The sequence below is a fragment of the Canis aureus genome, chromosome 6 (genome assembly GCF_053574225.1).
Source record: "Canis aureus isolate CA01 chromosome 6, VMU_Caureus_v.1.0, whole genome shotgun sequence".
In the NCBI taxonomy this organism is placed as follows: Eukaryota; Metazoa; Chordata; class Mammalia; order Carnivora; family Canidae; genus Canis; species Canis aureus.
The window spans coordinates 39,444,056-39,464,223 of NC_135616.1; the positions used below are offsets into that span (position 1 = coordinate 39,444,056).

General features: G+C 51.4%; 1 protein-coding gene and 1 long non-coding RNA gene across 3 annotated transcripts; one reads left to right on the forward strand and one right to left on the reverse strand.

The window, feature by feature from the left end:
• The first annotated feature begins 4,513 nt into the window (after positions 1–4,513).
• Positions 4,514–20,146, forward strand: SLC25A44 (solute carrier family 25 member 44). The gene is made up of 5 exons (XM_077901097.1): positions 4,514–4,680; positions 9,850–10,487; positions 15,877–16,004; positions 17,841–18,028; positions 18,242–20,146. Exons 2-5 carry the CDS (start codon positions 9,863–9,865, stop codon positions 18,366–18,368), a joined length of 1,068 nt encoding a protein of 355 aa, XP_077757223.1. The 5' UTR covers positions 4,514–4,680; positions 9,850–9,862; the 3' UTR covers positions 18,369–20,146.
• On the reverse strand, positions 7,351–16,763 carry LOC144315866 (uncharacterized). Of its 2 annotated transcripts, none has more exons than XR_013381597.1 (3): positions 15,514–16,763; positions 14,559–14,690; positions 7,351–7,600 (listed from the first exon to the last, which is right to left on the reverse strand). It is a non-coding gene; the product is annotated as an uncharacterized LOC144315866 (long non-coding RNA). The 2 variants fall into 2 exon arrangements; XR_013381596.1 differs by having other exon boundaries at positions 7,351–13,875.
• Positions 20,147–20,168: the final 22 nt, after the last annotated feature.

Sequence of the window (20,168 nt, forward strand, 5' to 3'; positions counted from 1 at the left end):
ACTTCATGTAAGTGGAATCACACAGTATTTGGCCTTCTGCGACTCGCTTTTTTCACTCACCATAATATCTTCAAGGTTCATCCATGTAGCTCGTGACAGGATTTCTTTCCTTTTGGGAGGATGAATAATATGCCACTGTAGGTGCATACTGCAGTTTATCTGCCTATTCATCTGTTGGTGGACACTCAAGTTGTGTCAGTGCTTGGCTACCGTGAATAGCGCTGCAATGAACACGGGTGTCCAAGTATCTCCTCAAGATCTTTCCATGTCCTCTTTAGTGCAGTTATTTGGCTTCTCTAGGGATTTCTTTCTCCCCTGCTGGCTCCTACTGCCCCTGTCACCCAATACACTTTTTTTTTTAATTTTTATTTATTTATTTATGATAGTCACAGAGAGAGAGAGAGGCAGAGACACAGGCAGAGGGAGAAGCAGGCTCCATGCACCGGGAGCTCGACGTGGGATTCGATCCCAGGTCTCCAGGATTGCGCCCTGGACCAAAGGCAGGCGCCAAACCGCTGCACCACCCAGGGATCCCCCAATGCACTTTTATCCTCAGCCTGAATTTCACTGTTCTGAGCACCTGACAGACTCCTCTTGCAGCTCCCTGACCACCAGGCCAAGAGATGTGGGGCAGCAGGCAGGGCACTGGGCCAGGACGGAGCTGCTGGGGCCTTTGTCCACTGTTAGCAGACTCAGACCACCTTTCATGTCTGTGCCGCAATCCCTTGCCTCTCAGAAGGAAGGAATGCACAGGAAGCTCCTTCTGCTTTAAGGATCATGGATCTCTCGCTGCCAAATGGGTGACTCCAGAGGGAGCTCTCTCCTGTGCTCCAGCCATGCAAGGACAAACCTGCCGGACATCTTCATCCAGGGGACCTAGAGGCTCCTAAAAGCACATCCTTTCTCCCCCATTCTCTGCCTCCCCTCTGGAATCTTCTCTTTCCTCATCTCCCCCTGGGGTACAGTCTGGATGCTTCCGTGCCATCTTCCCAAACCGGCCCCTGTCCTGGCCGATCATCCTCCCCCAACACAGCACTCAGGAGGTACTTGAGCCAACCATAAGGCTGTGAGACAGAGAGTGGGGTGGTACATGGAGTACCCCTGCTGGGCTGCCAATGCTCCAGGGCACAGGGGGCATCTCAAGCCGCCTCCACAGCCTGCAGTGTGAGGCACCTCAGGAGGCCTCCTGATGTGCTTACCATTTGTGAGATCACATCCTTGGTCCATCTCACCCTATGTGACCTCTCTACAGCCTTTGACTTTGGTGCAAGACCTGTCTTTGGTCTCTGGCTGCAGTGCTTTCTCACTACATGCCTGCCATTGCATCTCAGTTTCCTGTCAGCATCCTTCTCTTCTCTCCCTCTAAACACTCCCTCCCTTGGGCAGTGTCTCCATGCCCCACGCCTACTGCTTCCTCTCCCACCTCTTCACGAAGGATGTCCGTCCATCCATCTATCTGTCCATTCAGCAAACATGCACTCAGCACCTGCTATGGTCCAGAGCTTGACCTAGACAGCCAGAGACACATGAGTGTGCCTACTTCCTGTCCTCACAGGGCTTACAGCACAGGGATGGGGCAGGGCCACCACAAGCTGGGGAAGACGTATTGTGGGGAACAGTTGCATGCCCTTTTAGCTACCGCTGACCTCCACTTGGACACGCCACAGACATCTTTAACACAACATGTCCCAAATTCAATTTATCAGCCCCTCCAAACCTGCCCCTCTTCCCTGTTTCCCTATGCTAGCCAATCACACTGCAATGCAGAGGCTTGGGACTCAGCCTACACTTTCTCTTTCCCACTCCTCCATTCTGTTGACTGGGTCCCCACCCACTCTTCTCCTCCTCTTCACTTGCCCTGGAATTCCTCAGCTCCTCTGAAGTCCCACCAGGTCCTGACCACCTCACCGAGACAATCAGAGCCAACCGAGACAATCAGAGCCAACCGCTAACTAGTCTCTTCCACCTTCCTGCCACTCCCATCCAGACCCCATTCTCTGGCCAGGGTCAAGAGAAGCTTACTAAAAAAAATTCTGCCTAAAACTTGTAATGGCTAGGGGTGCCTGGGTGGCTCAGTTGGCTGAATATTTGACTCTTGATTTCAGCTCAGGTTGTGATCTTGGGGTCGTGAGACCGAGCCCCACATCTGACTTTGCGCTGAGCAGGGAGTCTGCTTGAGATTCCCACTCTCCCTCTGCCCCTCCCCCATGCACATGCACTCTTTCTCTCTCTCTCTTTCTCATAAATAAATGAAAAAAACTTAAGAAAAAAACTTCAATGGCTTCACTAACTAACAGCGAGGTTCCTTTGGGCATGCTGTTTCTTCCACCTAGGACATCTTCCACTCTGGATTCTTTTCAAACCTACCACACAGAGTTAGTGCCCTATGCACACTTCACTATAATCCATTTTATACACTGCTGCTGCTGCTGCTTCATTGGATTTCTGTGTGCCTGGCATATACTCTTAATGCTGAAATCTTTTCATTCATTCAAATATTTACTGAGCACCTACTATGTGACAGGCACATCAATGAACAAAGCAGAAACAATTCTAATGGTCATAGCATTCATACTGGTGTGGGAGATAGATAACATAAATAAATCAAATAGGTAGGGTGCATTGGATGGTGATGTGCTACGAAGGAAGAAAACAGTTGCAGAAAGAAGGTTGAGTGGAAGGAATGTCTACAGTTTTAAATAGGAGATTCAGAGTAGATCTCGCTGAGAGGGTGAAATTTGAGCAATAAAACAAAGGAGTAGGGGATCCCTGGGTGGCGCAGCGGTTTGGCGCCTGCCTTTGGCCCAGGGCGTGATCCTGGAGACCCGGGATCGATTCCCACGACGGGCTCCCGGTGCATGGAGCCTGCTTCTCTCTGCCTGTGTCTCTGCCTCTCTTTCTCTCTCTGTGACTATCATAAATAAATAAAAATTAAAAAAATATTTAAAACAAAGGAGTAAATGAAAGTATAGGCTATGTGGATGACTGTAGGAAAAGCTTCCAGACACAGCAGAAGCCCATACAAAGGCCCTGAGGCAGGAGTGAGAGTAATAGATGAAGGGAGAAAGATACTGGGTGTGCCGGGGGCAGGGGTGGGGGATTGTAGGACCAATAGGCCTTTGCTGTTGTAGATGTTGGTTTTTACTCTGAATAAATGGGGAACCACTGGAGTACTTTGAACAGCGGAGGGTGCATGATCTGACCTAGAATTTAAGAGCATCAGCCCGACTGCTTCCTTCTGATTAGAACATAGCAGGAGCAAGGGTGGAAGTAAAGAAACCGGTGAGGTAGCTACTGGAATCGTCCAGTTGAGTGTGGTGACTGGGACCAGGGAGGGTATATGGAGGCAGTGGGGAGTGCCCAAGCTCTGGACATATTTTTAAGATGAAGCCAATGGTATCTGATGATGGGCTGTGTGTTATGCATGAGAAAAGGAGAGTTTGCAAGGATGCCCCCAGATCCTTGGTCTGTGCACATGGAGGAATGGACTTACTGATGAGCTGACCTATGAAGAAGAACGTTTGTTCAAGCCCTTTTATCCATTTTTAAATTGGGTTGTTTGTCTTTTGTTGTTGAATTGTAGAAATATATATTTTGAAGTGCACTGACTCTCCACTCCAGGCCTTCCAGTCCCTCATTTGAAGAGCTATTCCTCTCTTTTTATTTTATTTTTTTAAAAGATTTTATTTATTTATTTCAGGGAGAGAGAGAGAGTGAGCTAGAGAGAGAGCACAAGCCGGGGGCGGGCGGTGGGGGGGGGGGGCGAGGAGGCCGAGGGAGAGGGAGAAGCCAAAGGCAGGTGCCCCCTCTTCCTCTGCTTTTATTTTATTAAAGATTTTATTTATTTATTCATGAGAGACACACACACAGAGGAGAGAGAGAGAGAGAGAGAGAGAGAGAGAGAGAGAGGCAGAGACAGGCAGAGGGAGAAACAGGCTCCATGCAGGGAGCCTGACGTGGGACTCGATCCTGGGTCTCCAAGATCATGCCCTGGGCTGAAGGCGGCGCTAAACCGCTGAGCCAGCTGGGCTGCCCTTCCTCTGCTTTTAAATCCAAATATAAGTAGACCGTTTCCAAGCCGTTAGAGATCCTAATGTCATGTCCTCCGCCCCCAGGATGGCTCCTACTGCAATTTTTTAAGTTCTCAAATCTGAAGATCGGTTGTCTAATTTCACATTGCACACTGGCCTCTGTTCTGGCTCCACAGATGACAAAAAATTACGCAAAAATTACAGATTAGATTTGAAGTTAGGATTTCCAACAGACCCGAAACACAAGGTGACCCATTTACAACCAGATCCTCGAGACCCGCCAGATGACCTGACTTCTGCGAACGAGAAAGGACACGCACGCGCCGTGGAACTGAGGGCGGGACGAGGCCAGTGAAGGCGTGGCTTCTGCCCGAGTTCAAGATGGACGCGGGCCCCGCCCATCCCCTCCCAGGGGGCGACAAGGGAGAGGCTCAAGGCTCAGCACGCGATTGGTGGAGTTGCCCGCGGGGCGGGAGTGACAGTGTCCCGACTTCCGGTTCCGGCAGTACCCGGAGCCGGGTCGAGATGGAGGAAGATGCCCGGGTGTGCCGGCGGCTGCCCGGCATGGAGGCTAGAGTGGGAGCTGTGGCCTAGAGGCCCGGGCTTGGAGTTCGCCTCAGTCGCGGGGGAACCGCCCTGATCCGAGGAGGTAAGAAACCGCCGGTGCAGGGTGCCTGACAGTTGAGGTCTCCGAGGATCTGGACCTGTCACGGCGGCAGCGGGTGCCTGCGCTCCGTGGGAGCCCCCCTGGCCGCTGCGGGGATGAGGGGCGACTCCAGCCCGGCGTCTGTTCTGTCGGAGGAGCGCGAGGCTCGCCCACGGCGGAGGGAGCGGGACGGGAGGCGTGGCGACGGCCGCGTCCGAGCCTCCCGCCGAGGGCTGCCGTGCTGAGGGCCGGCGGGAGCTGCACGGACCGTGTCAAGTGGTGTCTGTGATGAGGGATCACATGGTGCCTGTGGACGACCACGGGAGAGCTGGGAGGCACCTCCGGGTGCCCGAGGGAAGAGACGGCCTCGAAGGAGGGGTCGCAGGCATTGCGGGGACCCGCCCTGAGGACCGGTGGACTAGCGCGTCGGTACATTTCGCGCTCGTGCGGGAGATAGCTCCCAGGATGCAGAGTCTTGATGCAGACGCAAGGGTGGGGAACGTAGGAACCGCTGGGGAACCACAGACCGTGGTTCCGGCTGAGGAGCGGGGACCCAAGCCCATGGGTGTGGGTCTGGAGCTGTAGAAGGGGATTTGCTTTGGTGGGAGTGGTTGACCCGAAAAGATCTGCCAGCGTCTAGTGATCATCACTGGGCCCAGTTCTGGTGACAAGTCAGGATGGAGTCATAATGGCCCTGGACTCTTAGAGTAGCTGTATCGTTATGATAATACTGATGATCCTTAATAAAGCAGTGTTTTCCAAACTCTGACACATAGTAATCACCCAGAGAACTTGTTGAAAAATGTTGGCTCTTATTCAGCATGGCTAGCCTGCAACCCGAAATTCTGTCTTTCTAAGAAGCTTCCCGGTGACGCCCAGGCTGGGATCTGTGCGCCACCCTGAGTAGCCAGGATTGAGAGCAGGCTTGTCTGATAGAGCTTTCTGCAATGATGGAGATGCTTTGCTGTTACAAAACACTTTCCCCCATATTGCCTCCGGTGAGTGCCTCTACATTATTACCCAGCCATGGCAGGCCTGACTAGCCCCGCTTCATAGATGAGGAAACAGTTTCAGTGAACACATGGTTCCAGTGGTACCAGTTAGGAACAGAAGTAGAGCTCAAACTTGGGTCTCTTGAATACTAGTTAGTGTCCTTTGCACTGCATGACCTGGCCTTCCAGGTGACACTGCCTTGTTTCAAACCAGAATCTTATCCCCAGACCCAGTGAATAGTCTGGTGTGATGCTTCTGGTTCAGGAAGAATGCAAGTGGAAGGGGGGTATGCAGAGACCTCCAATGTGTCCCTTTCCTTTGCTGGGCTTGACAGTGGAGGCTCTGCCTCTGACATCAGATTTGATGACTTCGGGTATTCTGGGTCATCTGTTGGGTACCCATAGGAGGCACTTCAACCTTTGTGCCTGAGCAGTTGTTAAAATACAGAAGGAAATTCAGAATTGGAGCTTGCTCACAAATAAGGATCTGGGAAAGAGCCTTAAAGTATTGGGGCTGGTCGTGTTGGGAGAAGGGAAGGCTGGAGGAAATGTGTGTACAGGCGTCTGCCAAGAGGATTTTCCAAAGGGTAAAACAACAGTTTTTTGGGATCCCTGGGTGGCTCAGCGGTTTAGCGCCTGCCTTTGGCTCAGGGCGTGATCCTGGAGTCCCGGGATCGAGTCCCACATCGGGTTCCCTGCGTGGAGCCTGCTTCTCCCTCTCCCTGTGTCTCTGCCTCTCTCTGTGTGTCTCTCATGAATAAATAAATAAAATCTTTAAAAAAAAAAAAACCAAGTTTTTTATTTTTATTTTTTTAACAGTTTTTTTTTTTTTTTTTTTTATGAGAGAGACAGAGAGAGAAGCAGAGACAGAGGCAGAAGCAGGCTTCCCACAAGGAGCCAGATGTGAGGGACACCTGGGTGGCTCAGCGGTTGAGTGTCTGCCTTTGGCTCAGGTCATGATCCTGGGATTCAGGATCGAGTCCCACATTGGGCTCCCCTTAGGGAGCCTGCTTCTCTCTCTGCCTGTGTCTTTGCCTCTCTCTCTCTCTCTGTCTCTCATGAATAAATAAATAAAATCTTTTTAAAAAATGGAAAAAAGGAGCTAGATGTGGGACTCCATCTAGGACCCCAGGACCGCGCCCTGAGCTGAAGGCAGACACTCAACCACTGAGCCACCCAGGCGTCTGGAGGAACTCGTTTTGATATTTCAGTAGGAAGTTTGGACGTTATGTAACAAAGAGCAGGTTGAGATCCCACTTTTTTTTTTTTTTAAGATTTTATTTATTCATGAGAGACAGAGAGAGAGAGAGAGACAGGGACAGGCAGAGGGAGAAGCAGGCTCCATGCAGGAAGCCCGATGTGGGACTCGATCCCAGGTCTCTAGGATCAGGCCCTGGGCTGAAGGTGGCACTAAACCACTGAGCCACCCGGTGGTTGCCACTGATCTGCCCGAGATCCCACTTTTTGAAGGGATAGAGGGAGTGATTGCAGGGCCCTCTCCTCTTTAACTGTCTAGGCTCCTCCATCTGAGGCCAGACCCTTAGTGGCTTCTCCTGTCACCATGGCAGTGGTAGGAGTTACCTGCTTTGGCCTCGGAGAGAGTTGTCCCCTGCCTTCCTTCTGGGAATTTAGAATCCCCGGGCACACATAAGAGATGGAAGAAAGCAGGGAAACGGGACACTGGGTTTTGCCTAGGATTTCATGCTAGGGAGATACTGGTACTTTGTGCTTCAGCTTGACAACTGAGGAGGTGCCCACAACACCAGGTCTTGGAACAGAATCTGCTGCTCTGCCATTCTGCCCTGCTTAGCAGTTTTCACGAGCCTTGCTGTATTTGTCCTGGGACGACAGTGTGCCGGCCAGCCTCTTCACTTGTCACTCCACCAGCACCCTAGGAAGCAGAGGCAGCTCTTGGTTTCCCTGGAAAGAAACTGAGAGAAATAACGGGTCATCTGCAGGGCCAGGAGCTTATGCTTAACCCTTGGGTGACCAGCGGTCCTGAGGGCATTAATTCTGCCTCCCATAGGTGGGAGTGATTTGGCTTTAGACTGAACTGTGTGACTTGTGTTGGAACTCTGCGACTCCCATGAGGTAGAAGGCATGGTCAGTAGAGAAGAAATCTTGGCTCATATCCTGTCTCTACCACTGACCAGCGGCATGACCTTGGACCTGTTCCTTTTAACTTACTGATGCGGTGTCCTCATTTAGCAGAAGTGTCTAACTGCACAGGTTCAGTTGTAAGGATTACATGAGGTCATAGGTATTCAGAAAATCCTAGAGTCTCTCTCTCCTCATTGCTCAGTGGTGTTGAAAACATGACCTTGGGACCCTGTATAATGAACACTTGGGTCAGGGCAGATGATAACCACCTTCTCTTGAGGGCCTCAGAGGAGAGGTCTGCTGGGCTTGGTGGGAGTCTGAGGCGGGGGAGGAATGGTCACTTCCCTTCGCTCCTTTCCCGCGGATGCTCCATTCTGGCTGAGCTGGCTGCTCTAGGCCACTGTTTCTTCCTTTTGTCCTCATGCATTTCTGCTCTGTTCACGTGGCTCTGTCCTGCAGGGGTGCCTCCCACTCGCCTCACCTGGAAGCTGAAGTTCCCCTCAGCACATAGGTGTGCAGCTTGCCCCACAGGCAGGTCCTTCAGTGATGGTGATGTAGTCCAGCTTAGTCCAGCTCGGGGGTTCCAGAAACCCCACTGTGCTTCTCTGCTGACTTCCATTGTAAAAGCAAGAAGCTCCTCAGGCTAGTTGGGAGCTTTTAGTGGGGAAGGTGGTAGAGGATGGACTCTGTTTAGAAACTTGACATGAGGTTTGCCAAGGCATGGGCTTTCAGAAGATTTCAACCTCTAGATTGTCCCTTTGATGCGGTCACCTCCTTTCCCAGCCTGGGCGGGGGAGGGGGGGGGTCTCTCTCAAAGCATGGGAAGCCCCTGACTTCTCACTGCCAACTTCACTTCCCCATTTCCTCTCTGGCTGAAAATGTCCAGTGTCTTGCCCAGGAACACATTATATTGTCACCAATATATCATGGCCTGCTGTTTATAGTTTCTCAGTTGCAACCTCCTGATTTTATACAATTACATTAATATTAGTTTTGTTTGAAAACTTAGGCAGTGGATACACTTGACATGAGAGCCACATTACAGTGATGTGCCCTGGTTTCTTTCTCAGTATCTTACATCTGTTCCCAAGAGGGATACTGTTGTCCTCAGGAACAGATTGTGAGTTTCTGGAAGGCAGAATCTGTGTCTCCCCTGTCACTTGACTCTCATTATATAGGACAGAGATATGATTTCTGTGCTTAGGGGTGAGAGGGGCCAGACATGTCCTCTCCCCTGTGGTTCTCGAGACTCTTCAGGGAAACCACTTAGCTCTGCTGGTTCTTTTCTTTCTCTGGAGTGAGTTATCTAATAACCAAAGAGGACTCTGACCTTTGGCTTGTTCCTAACTTTCTAACTCCTTTCACTGGAGGGAGGGGAGAAAGGGGGGTGCCACACTTTTTTCGAATGCAGCCTGGAGAAAAGATAAGTGTGGTGAGTGTGTAGGGGGGTGGCTCAGAGGGGCCAGCAGGGAAATCAGAACTAAAGTGAGGGTTGGAAGCTGGGAAATGGTGACAAAAGAGGCACCCTGCAGAGGGCCAAAGGTCAAGGCAGTGTCTCCTCAGCACGCCCAGGAGCATCCACTAGATCTTCCACCATGGAGAGCTTCCTGCCCTCCAGCAGTAGGAACCTGCTGAGTGATATCCCCTTAGCCTTGGAGAGCCTTGCATCCTGCTGGGTGGTTTATCCCCAGCATCCTGCGCTCTGCCTGGGGTGAGCAGAGGAGGAGGACAGCAGACTGTAACACTGGGGCCCAGGGAAAGGCAGGGACTGGAAGAGGTGGTGGATCAGCCTGGGGCAGGGAGCTGAAGTGGGAGTGGAGCGGAGAAGTCACTGAAGTGAGGAACAGCTCCTGGAATTGGGGAAGGACCAATGAAGGGGAGAGGAGGGGGTCACATCCTGATCCTTGAAGGAAGACTCAGGTGAGAGTTGGCCAAGCCGGACTGGGTGGAGTCTAAGCTTCGGGGAGGTGAGAACTCTAGGGGATGAGGCCTGAGGAGGGGGTTCAGAGCCTACCCCGCAGGGCAGAGTGCAAAGTTCTGGCCTCGTTCTCTACATCCTCCCACCTGCTCACATCCTCAGGTCTTCAGGCGCCATGGAGGACAAGCGCAACATCCAGATCATCGAGTGGGAACACCTGGACAAGAAGAAGTTCTATGTGTTTGGTGTAGCAATGACAATGATGATTCGTGTCAGCGTCTACCCGTTCACCCTCATCCGCACCCGGCTGCAGGTTCAGAAAGGCAAGAGCCTCTACCATGGGACTTTTGATGCCTTCATCAAGATCCTGCGAGCAGACGGTGTTACTGGCCTCTACCGGGGGTTCCTGGTCAACACCTTCACCCTCATCTCTGGCCAGTGCTATGTCACCACATATGAGCTCACCCGGAAATTTGTCGCTGACTACAGCCAGAGCAACACCGTCAAATCACTGGTGGCCGGTGGCTCAGCCTCCCTCGTGGCTCAGAGCATCACAGTGCCCATTGATGTGGTGTCCCAGCACCTGATGATGCAGCGCAAGGGTGAGAGAATGGGCCGCTTCCAAGTGCGAGGGAGCCCAGACGGACGAGGGGTAGTTGCCTTTGGCCAAACCAAGGACATCATCAGGCAGATCCTGCGGGCTGATGGGCTGCGAGGCTTCTACCGAGGCTACGTGGCTTCACTGCTTACCTACATCCCAAATAGTGCTGTTTGGTGGCCCTTCTATCATTTCTATGCAGGTAAGAGGAGGCCAGAAGAGTGAGGGTAGAGGGAGGGCCTGCTAATGGGGCTGAGATGCTGCAGCTCTGTGCATGCTGGAGTGGAAGATTTCATGAGAGAATTGGCTGTTCATCCAACAAACATTTGACCCCATTCACAGATGAATAAGACACGGTTCTTGCCTTCAGGGGGCTTATATTATTGTGGGGGGAATCAGATAAGTAAAGTGATGACTGTAGAACATAAAGTATGTTCTGGCTGCATTAGAATCAACGAGGGTTAGTGGAATCTTGGTAGAGAATTGGAAGGTGAGGAAGGACAAAATTCATGGGATATTTGGGATTTGAAGATAAAATTACAAATGAAATTTCATTTGAATGTTTGAGTTGGATATCTTTCCTCAGCGTTGTTAAATTCAAGATGTCATAGAATCTTGAACCCCTTCACTTGTAGAATGTATTTTTGTTTGTAAGACATTTTATTTAAGTATTTCCCAGAAATGGATTACTGGGTCCAAAGTAAGTATGTTGCCAGATTTCCTTCTGTAAGGGTAGAGTGCACTGCCAGGAGCAAGACCTCGGTGAGCCTGCCACCCTCGGCATCCACAGCTTTGGGCAACCAGCAGATTCCCGTGAGGAAGCCTCCCCAGCCCCTGCTGCAGGCGTCTGAGCCTTGGTGGTGGGCGTTCTGTATGATCCATCTGGGACCTTTCTAACCAAATTTCATGACGACCTCCTAACCTATAATCATTCTGTCCCTCTGGTACTATGCATTTCTAATTCTATTTTCCTGATTGTACCTTCTTTTTTATTGCTAGCTCTGTTTCACACACCCTTTCTTCTAGACTATTTGGTGAAATTCACATACCTGGACTCCACACCTGGCCCTTTGCATCACATCCTTTGGGAATTAAGATTATCAAAATCTAGGGGATCCCTGGGTGGCTCAGCGGTTTGGCGCCTGCCTTTGGCCCAGGGCGTGATCCTGGAGTCCTGGGATCGAGTCCTGCGTCGGGCTCCCGGCATGGAGCCTGCTTCTCCCTCTGCCTGTGTCTCTGCCTCTCTCTCTCTCTCTCTCTCTCTCTGTGTCTATCATAAATAAATAAATAAATAAATAAATAAATAAATAAATAAATCTTTTAAAAAAATCTTAATGTTAAGAAAAACTCAAGGAAATGTGAGCATTTTCTCTGGCATTGTCTCCTCCCTTCTCTCCTTATGTGATTTCATTTATGATTGACTTGTACTTTTCTGACATGTCAGAAAACATTTGTCCATCCCCAGACTAACTTTCCAGAGCTCTGGACAGGCACTCTGTTGGGCCTCTCGACTTGGGTGTGCACATTTACATCTGAAACATTGCTCAGTGAACTATTTTTTAACCAAGCTGGTTAGGTCACTTCCTTCTCTCAGTGGCCATCCCTGAGACTATCACTCTTCCTTCCTTGTCCCCATATCTGGTCCTGGTGACCCCAGAATGTTTTTCCCTACTTTTGTCCTTTCCTTCTGCCTCTCCTGGAAATCATGTCTCAGTGACCACCCTGCTGGGTGCTGCACCAGCCCTTTAGCTGGACTCCCATCCCACCTGCCACACATCCCTAATGGAGTCACTCTTTCAACCCTAGTTGCAGTGTTCAGTGGCTCCCACTGCTCCTGAGGACAAGGCCATCTCTTCAGCCTGGCTTCCACCTCCCTTTATACTGAAGCCTCCCCTAATGTAGTGGGTGCTGCAGCCAGGTCAGATCATGCACAGATCTTCCACTGTGCATCATGTCTCCCACCCCTGCTTGTTCCTCTCAGCCCTCAGGCACACTTGCCTGGTGAAGCCATAACTTACCTGAGAGTTCCTTACTGCCTCCTCTCACATCTCTCCACTGGCCCTTAACCCAGAAGTGACCTTTCCTTCCCTTGAGCCCCCTGACATGGCTTGAAGCTATCTTCAGGCAGCTGTATCGCTTGTCTTGATATTATTTGTATGTGCCTTATCTCTTCACTCTGGGGAAAGGTTCCTTTTTTAAAAAAATGCATTTTTTTCCAGTTTTATTGAGATAGAATTGATTGGAAAGTTTCTTGGACAGGGGAGGAAGCTAATATTTATTGAACATGCACTATGTGCCAGGCTGTCTGACATGTGTGTTTCCTAAGTATTTGTTGAAAGAGTAGATTGGCTCTTGTCATTGCCCTTTGCTAAAAATCTACCAGTGCTGCCTTCTGGGCATTTAGAGTAAAATCAAATGTGTCCATGGTCAGCACAGATGTCCTTGAGTTGCATGGCCTGCTGTACCAGCCCTGTGAGGGGCCTCTCCCCTGACCTTGCTCCATCCTCAAGGTCCTTCTCTCTGCCTGAATCACATCAAGCTCTTCACCCTCGCAGATAATGTTTTTCAGCCTGGAGTGCCCTGGCCCTGTTCTCTTGGTGGCAGGGTCCTCCTCATGCTTTAGGCCTCAGCCTATATGCTACCTTTGCACAGCAGACTTCTTCACCCAGTTGGCAAGAGGGCTCTTTCTCTTTTCTTTTTCAGTTTGTTTCCTTCATAGCACTTGTTATAATTTGTGATCATTTTATCCCTGACTCACAACTCCTGGATTAGATTGAGTCCCAGGAAGGCACTTCCCTGTTCATTTCTCTCTATGTCCTGTGCTCACCACAGTGTGTGGCATCCAGTAGCATTAGATAAATACACGTTTATATTACTGTCCAAACTCATGTAACCAGAAGGGACATAAACCAAGTCAGCCTGGGTTTATCTTCTGCTTTGCACAGATAATAGGTGCCCAGAAAGCACTTGGGGCACTTTTCCCCACTCTCTTGCTTTTTTCTTTTCATCTTCTCCTGGAGTCCAAGGAATATGGCATGTGTGTATGACTAAGTTGGAACCTGGATCTTGCTGTGGCTTGCAGGCCTGGGGGCCAGTGCAGACACGCCCATGGAGGCTAGCAGCACCAGACCAGATGCCACCTTCCAGTAGGTTCAAGATGCTTGCTTCTTAGGAGAAACAAGATATGGGTGAGAAGGTGTCAACAGGTCACTTTGTCTTGGTTTGTGCTGACCTTCTGGAGGAAGGGAGGTGATTAACAACCAGGGGAGAGGTGGTTCTGGCAGGGCATTAAGGAGTCCTACTATGCTGCTAGATTTAGAGGCCTTTACGTCTGCCCTGCCAACCCCCCACCTTCCTACTGTCCCCTAAAGATTTTTAGGTAGCTACAAATTACCAAAAGTAGAGGCATGAGAAAAAGTTCTTCAAGGTTCTTTGACAGTGGGCAGCCCCGGTGGCGCAGCGGTTTAGTGCCGCCTGCAGCCCAGGGCATGATCCTGGAGATCCTGGATCCAGTCCCACGTCAGGCTCTCTGCATGGAGCCTGCTTCTCCCTCTGCCTGTGTCTCTGCCTCTCATTCTCTCTCTGTGTTTCTATGAATAAATAAATAAAATCTTAAAAAAAAAAGATTTACTTATTAAAAAAAAAAGGTTCTTTGACAGCTGAACTGTAGAGAGAAGACTGAGAGAGAGTCTTTGAGATAATAAATCTACTTTCCATCTAGCCTCATTCAGAGCGAAAGCCAAAGCTCTCACAGTGGCTCCAAGGCCTTAATGACTTACCTCGCAGACCTCGTCTACTGTTGTTTCCCTTGCTCATTCTGTTCCAGGTACACCAGCCCTGCTGCTCTTGGAGACTTAAGGCACACTCCTGCCTCAGGGCCTTTGCATAGGATGTTACCACTGCTTGGAAAGTTCTTTCCACAGATCCACAGGGCTTGCACTCTCCTTCAGGTCTTTGCTCAAACTTCAACCTTCTTGGAGAGGCCTTCCATGACTGCCTTGTTTAAAATGGCAACCCCTTCATTCCCCACACTCAGCGTTCCCGATCTCCCTTTTCTGCTTTATTTTTATCTACAGGGGGCATGCATCACCTTCTGACGTAGCTATATATTTTGGTTTTTATTTGTTAATTGTCTGTGTTTCCCCCATTAGAATGGAAAACTTAGTAAGGGTGGGACTTGAGCTCATTCGTTCACTGCTCCATCCTCAGGGAGGCTGGCATACTGTAGCCAGTTAATGAACCTTTGTTGAACAAATGAGCTCTTGTTTCTCACCTCAAGAGAGGGTAAAGTAAATAGTTCAGCTGCAGGTAAGTTTTCCAGTGACCAGGGAATGGACGGGGCTCGGTCCTCTGCCATCACTTCCATCAGTATTTTGAAAAATGAGTTTTTCTTTCTTGATATAGCCTGGAAAAAAATCTCACTGTTGGATATGATTTTTCTCTCTCTTTTTTTTTTTTAAAGATTTTATGTATTTATTTATGAGAGACACAGAGAGAGAGAGAGAGAGGGGTGAGACACAGGCAGAGGGAAGAGCAGGCTCCATGCAGGGAGCCTGATGTGGGACTCGATCCTGGGTCTCCAGGATCAGGCCCTGGGCTGAAGGCTGCACTAAATCACTGAGCCACCCAGGCTGCCCTGATTTTCTCTTCTAAGTGTCATTGTTTTTATTTTTAAAAACATTCACATGGGTATATACATGATGGAATATTGGCCATTAAAAAAACTGAAATCTTACCATTTGCAATGACATGGTTGGAGGTAGAGAGAGTATAATGTTAAGTGAAATCAGCCAGTCAGAGAAAGACAAATACCATATGAACTCACATGTATGTGGAATTTAAGAAACAGGACAAACAAAAAAAAGACAAAAAACCAGACTCTTCACTCTAGAGAACACATTGGCGGTCATCAGAGGGAAGGTGGGTGGGGGATGGGGGAACAGGTGATGGGGATGAGGAGTACTCTTATCATAATGAGCACTGAGTATGATAGTGAACTGTTGAATCACTATATTGTACACTGGAAACTAATATAACACTGCATGTTAATAACTGGAATTTAAAAAAGAAGAGTAAAAGTATTCATGTGGCTCAAAACTCACCAGATAAGGAAGGGGATGCAGCAAAAAGGTTCCTCACCCTCTGTGGTCACCCTGCCCCTTAGCCAGTCAGCACTGCCCGCTTTTACTGTTTGCTGCGTTGTTCCGTGCATGAGTGAGAAAACGTACCTCATGTGCTTTCCTGGCTGTGTGTTGAGAGGAATAGATCACAGGCAATAAGGTTTTTACACCAGGAAGGAGTTATGTCCATCAGATGAAAGCAGCAAGCAAAGAGGCTCTGAAACCCCTTCTCCAAAGGAATCTTCTATTCGAAGTGGGCAATGTACCCAGCATGGCTTCCAGAAGGGGCCTGAGATTTATCATTTTTTGTTGGTTAGGATGGAAGCGAAAAAAAAGAGAAGATGGGAGTTACAGGGCCTAAGGACACTGAGGATGAAGAGGGTTCATCCTTGTTGGGCATAGAGGCAGCATGAGGGCAGATTGAATGGCATCTCGTATCTTGAGGTATTATTGTCTTTCCCTCAATTCCAGAGCAACTCTCGTACCTCTGTCCTAAAGAGTGCCCGCACATTGTCTTTCAAGCCGTCTCGGGGCCCCTGGCTGCGGCCACCGCTTCCATCCTCACCAATCCCATGGATGTCATCCGAACCCGAGTGCAGGTAAGGCCAGCCTCTACCCCTGTGAGAAGGGTAACTGTAGGCTTCCCAGCAATCCCTGACCTCTCTGTGTCATAGCCTCCTAGTCCCAGCCAACCTGGTCCTGGTCGGCCCCTTCCTTGTGGTTAGGACTCAACATCTATAGAAACCAGCTGAGCACTGTGAAGCACCTAGTTTCCCTCATGGTGTCTGCTGCTTGCATGCCCTCCTCCTGTCCTCACCATGCCTCACTGGCTCCTCCCTGCCTTGCATCCTGTTAGCAGAGCCCATCAGACACCTTTTCCTTACCTTGTGGTATTAGAAATAGCCATCTCAGTGAATTCTGTAAGTCTGGTTTCTCTGCTGGGCTGTGAGTCCTCTATGGGCTGTTCTCGAGAAGGTCTCCTGGACTGTGCCGTGTGGACTCAGCAGAGACACTGACAGCCCTTGGTGGTGCTGTGCAGAGATTATCATCCCTGTCTTCACTCAGCTCAAAGATAGTTCCCCAGCACCAAGTCCAAGAACCTAACTATGGTTAGGCCCATAGAACCTAACTATGGATGTGTGACAATCAGGCAGCAGGTTCTGATGCTTAAAGCGTTAGGTGGAGAGAACCGGGGATTCGGAGGTGTGAGGTGGGTAACATGAGAGGACCGCTGACCAGGAGGTCGGGCCGCTAGTGAGGTTGGGAGGGGAGGGAAAGAAATCAACAGATTGGGGGTGAAGTCAGGGTGCTGGGATGGGGTGGGTGGTAAATCTAGGTGTATTTGTCCCTAGGAGAGAATGACCTGCCCCCCCCCCCCCCCCGCCACACACACACACTTTTAAATGAATAAATGGGCATCTGGTTGGTTTGCAAATAGCAAAGTACACAGGTTCCCTCTGCATTCTCCTTGGAGGTTTGTTTTGAGTGTTGTAGGAGGAGATCCCAGGGAGAGGACAGGTCTCTACTTCTGAGGCGCTCCCAGGCTGGAGAGGACAAAGTGCATATGAGGGCCACAGGCCTTGCTGGAATGGCCTTGGACTCGGCTGTGGATGAGTGGGAGGGCTAGGGGGGCATGGGTGGTCAGAGGAGATTCTGGAGAGGAAGAGGGGAGGATAGAGGAGGATGCTAAAGGAGGTGGGGAGGAGTAGGGCCAGAGGTCCCCTGTGAGCATCATCCAGTCTAGGGAGGTGTGTCAAGGAGTCCGTGTCCTGCAGTGGTTGAGGGTCTGTGTGGGGCCTGAGCGGGGCGAAGTGTGTTTTGGTGGCCGGGGACGGGTGGTCAGGGGAAGGGGGCAGTACTGCTGAAAAGGAACAGAAAATTCTTGCCTTAGCCAAACTTGCAGTGTGGTAGGGAAGACAGGTCCCGGGGTATGTGGGGGTGACAGATCAGGGGAGGACTCCAGCTGGTGGAACTGAGGGACTGAGATGGAATGGAAATAACAGACTGGCAAGGCCGCGAGGACCCAGTCTCCCCGGGGCCAGAGAGCAGCATCTAGTCCAAGGACCCTAGCTGATTGGCTTACCTCGTGGTAATAATAGCTGGAGGTTACAGAACTCGAGCGTCTGCCAGGCGCTGTTCTCAGCAGTGTTGACTGCTCAGAACAACCACGGGGGGCGGTATGCCCCGTTGCTGTTTCACCCCTGAGGGGACTGAGGTGCAGAGAAGTGGGTACACCCCCTGAGGTTGCACTGTCAGGAAGCCAGGGAGCGGAACTCTGCCTGGGCAGGCAGCCCCGTGCCGCACTGGCCCTCACAAGCACAATCCAGCCCCCAGACTCCAAGGGGGCTTCTTCCCATGGTAGCCCAAGGCAGAGGAAGACTGTGCTGAGCGGCTTTGACTGCAGACCACAGCCTTCTGCTCTGTTGCGTTTCCAGGTAGAAGGCAAGAGCTCCATCACCCTGACCTTCCGACAGCTGATAGCCGAAGAGGGGCCTTGGGGCCTCATGAAGGGCCTCTCGGCCAGAATTATCTCTGCCACGCCCTCTACCATTGTCATCGTGGTTGGCTACGAGAGCCTCAAGAAACTCAGCCTCCGACCTGAGCTGGTGGACTCCAGACACTGGTAACCCATGGTGGGGAGTGAACCCCAATGTTTGCCACACTACTTACTCTAGGGCGGGTAGCACCCTCCCCACGTGCCCCCACCACATTTGCAGCCTGCCCTGGGCCAGGTGGTCTGTCTGGGACAGAGCAGAGACTCTGAACTGCTCTTGCTGAAGAGGCTCCACACCTGGACCCCCTGCTCCTGTTATTTTTCATTTTCTTGCCAAACTAGGCTCCCTCGCTCAGTCCCGGTCCTCGGTCCTGTCCTAAGGAAACCCACCATCCACACCAGTTCTGCCGCACCTGTCCCCTGTGAACTCTTCTGGCTTCTCCCACCATCTGTGTCCCTGCGATCCTGACAAGAGCTGTATATAGAGCTTGCTTACTATCTCACTGGTCTTCCTCTTGGGCTTTCAGCCCAGGTTCCAAGCAGCTGCCATCAGCCCTTTCCTGCTTAGTATCATAGGCTGGGTGTTTTTACTTGGGACTGAGCTGCCCACCAGACTGTTCTGTTTTTCCCTGCCACCGGGGCATGGTGCCAGGTGCCAGGTACTTCTGCACAGGGAGCAGGAGCAGCACAGACCTCTGATTCTTCAGAGCACTTGTCGTCTCTTTGGAGAGTTATTAGGTCGGGGACAAATGTTGATACTTTATTTTGTGTATTTTTTTTAACATCTGTGAACTAGGTACTGTCAGTACTGCTGAGGCGCCAATCCTGCGGTTAGAGCCCACCCCTTGCTCAGACAGGTGGAAAAGGTGGCTTTCCCCTCAATCCCAGTTACCTATCTCTTCCACTTCCTTCAGAGCCAGCAGCCCCAGGACATGCAGGCTGCTGGCTGCCCCTGGTCCAGATGATGGGGGGGTGGGGGGGCCCAGTTTGGAGTAGATGGGGCAGCCTGGGTGCTGTTGCACCACCGGGTGGAGAGAACAGCTGCTCTGGAAAGCCCTAGTGCACCTGCCGAGAGCTGCCCAGTGAAGCCTGGGAGAGGTGGTGGGGCCACTCACATCTATACCCCAGTCACCGGAACTCACACAGTTCTCACAACAGGAATCTCTGAGTTGTGGAACCACTGGTGTTTCTCCTCATCCCTCTCAAGGGATGCTGGGGAGTAAGGAGTGGGTCAGGAGGTCACCCACACCAGGACTGCACTTACCAGCCCGACACTGCCCAGCAGATGTGGCCACCGCCCAGCCAGCCCTCCTCCACCACTGGGCCTGCGAGGCGGGGTGTGGTGCCCCTAATGACAAAAGGCCTGTCAGACCCTGCACTCCTACTGCACATGTGTGGCCTCTCATCATTCCTCTGGGAAAGGCCGAGGAGCCAACTTGAAAGGTGCTAGCTACCTGAGGCCTTGACACTTCCTACGGCTGTCCCATCTTCTGTCGCCCAGGCGGATCAGAGCCAAAGCCTGCTCCTCTACCTTCGCTGCTGCCGCCACCACCACCTCTGTCTGTCTAGGTCTCAAACCTTCCAGGGTTATTCCCATTTACTTACCTTCGGTGTATCCCCCAGTGTCTGTCCGCTGATGGTTGCCACCCCACCTCTGTGCACAGGTGACTCTGAACCTCCTGCCCCTCCCTCACCCACCTGCCCCCAGAGCCACCAATAGCATGGAGGCCAGGGCCTCTGACCCTGCTCTCTGCGCCTCAGCCCTCCCCAACTTCCAGAGGCTTGTGGGCTCAGAGCGCTCAGACCGCTTTCCCCCAACTCCCCGGGCAGGGTGCCGCCCCCTCCCCCCGCCCCCATCGCCCTCTTTACCTCCCTCCATTCTCCCCATCGCCCTCACCCCCTCCCCCTTCTCTCTCACACACACACACACACACACACTCGCGCACTCGCACGGTCCGATAGGACGCCGTGCGTCTCCCGACAGGAAGCCCTGGCCGCTGCTCTCCCATCCAGCACTTCAGGGGCTTTGGTCTGGCTGGGTTACGGGGCGCCCGGCGGGGAGGCGACCGAAGGCCACGCCCGCTGGACTTGGGGGCCAGCTGGTCCGTGGCCAGGAACTGGAAGGAACGTGGGACACTGGGTAGGCGTCTGGTACACTGGACTCCTGTGAACATTAGCGGCGGACACTCACTGCTGCACTGTACGAAGTCTCTGACGTGTAATTAAAAGTTTTCATTGAGCCCCTGAGCTTTGGCTGGCGCGTACTCTG

Coding starts and splice junctions, on each gene's coding strand:
- SLC25A44 (XM_077901097.1), top strand. CDS start 9,863: ATGGAGGACAAGCGCAACATCCAGATCATCGAGTGGGAACACCTGGAC. Junction 10,488..15,876: donor CTTCTATCATTTCTATGCAG/GTAAGAGGAGGC, acceptor CCTCAATTCCAG/AGCAACTCTCGTACCTCTGT. Junction 18,029..18,241: donor CTGGTGGACTCCAGACACTG/GTAACCCATGGT, acceptor TTGCCAAACTAG/GCTCCCTCGCTCAGTCCCGG.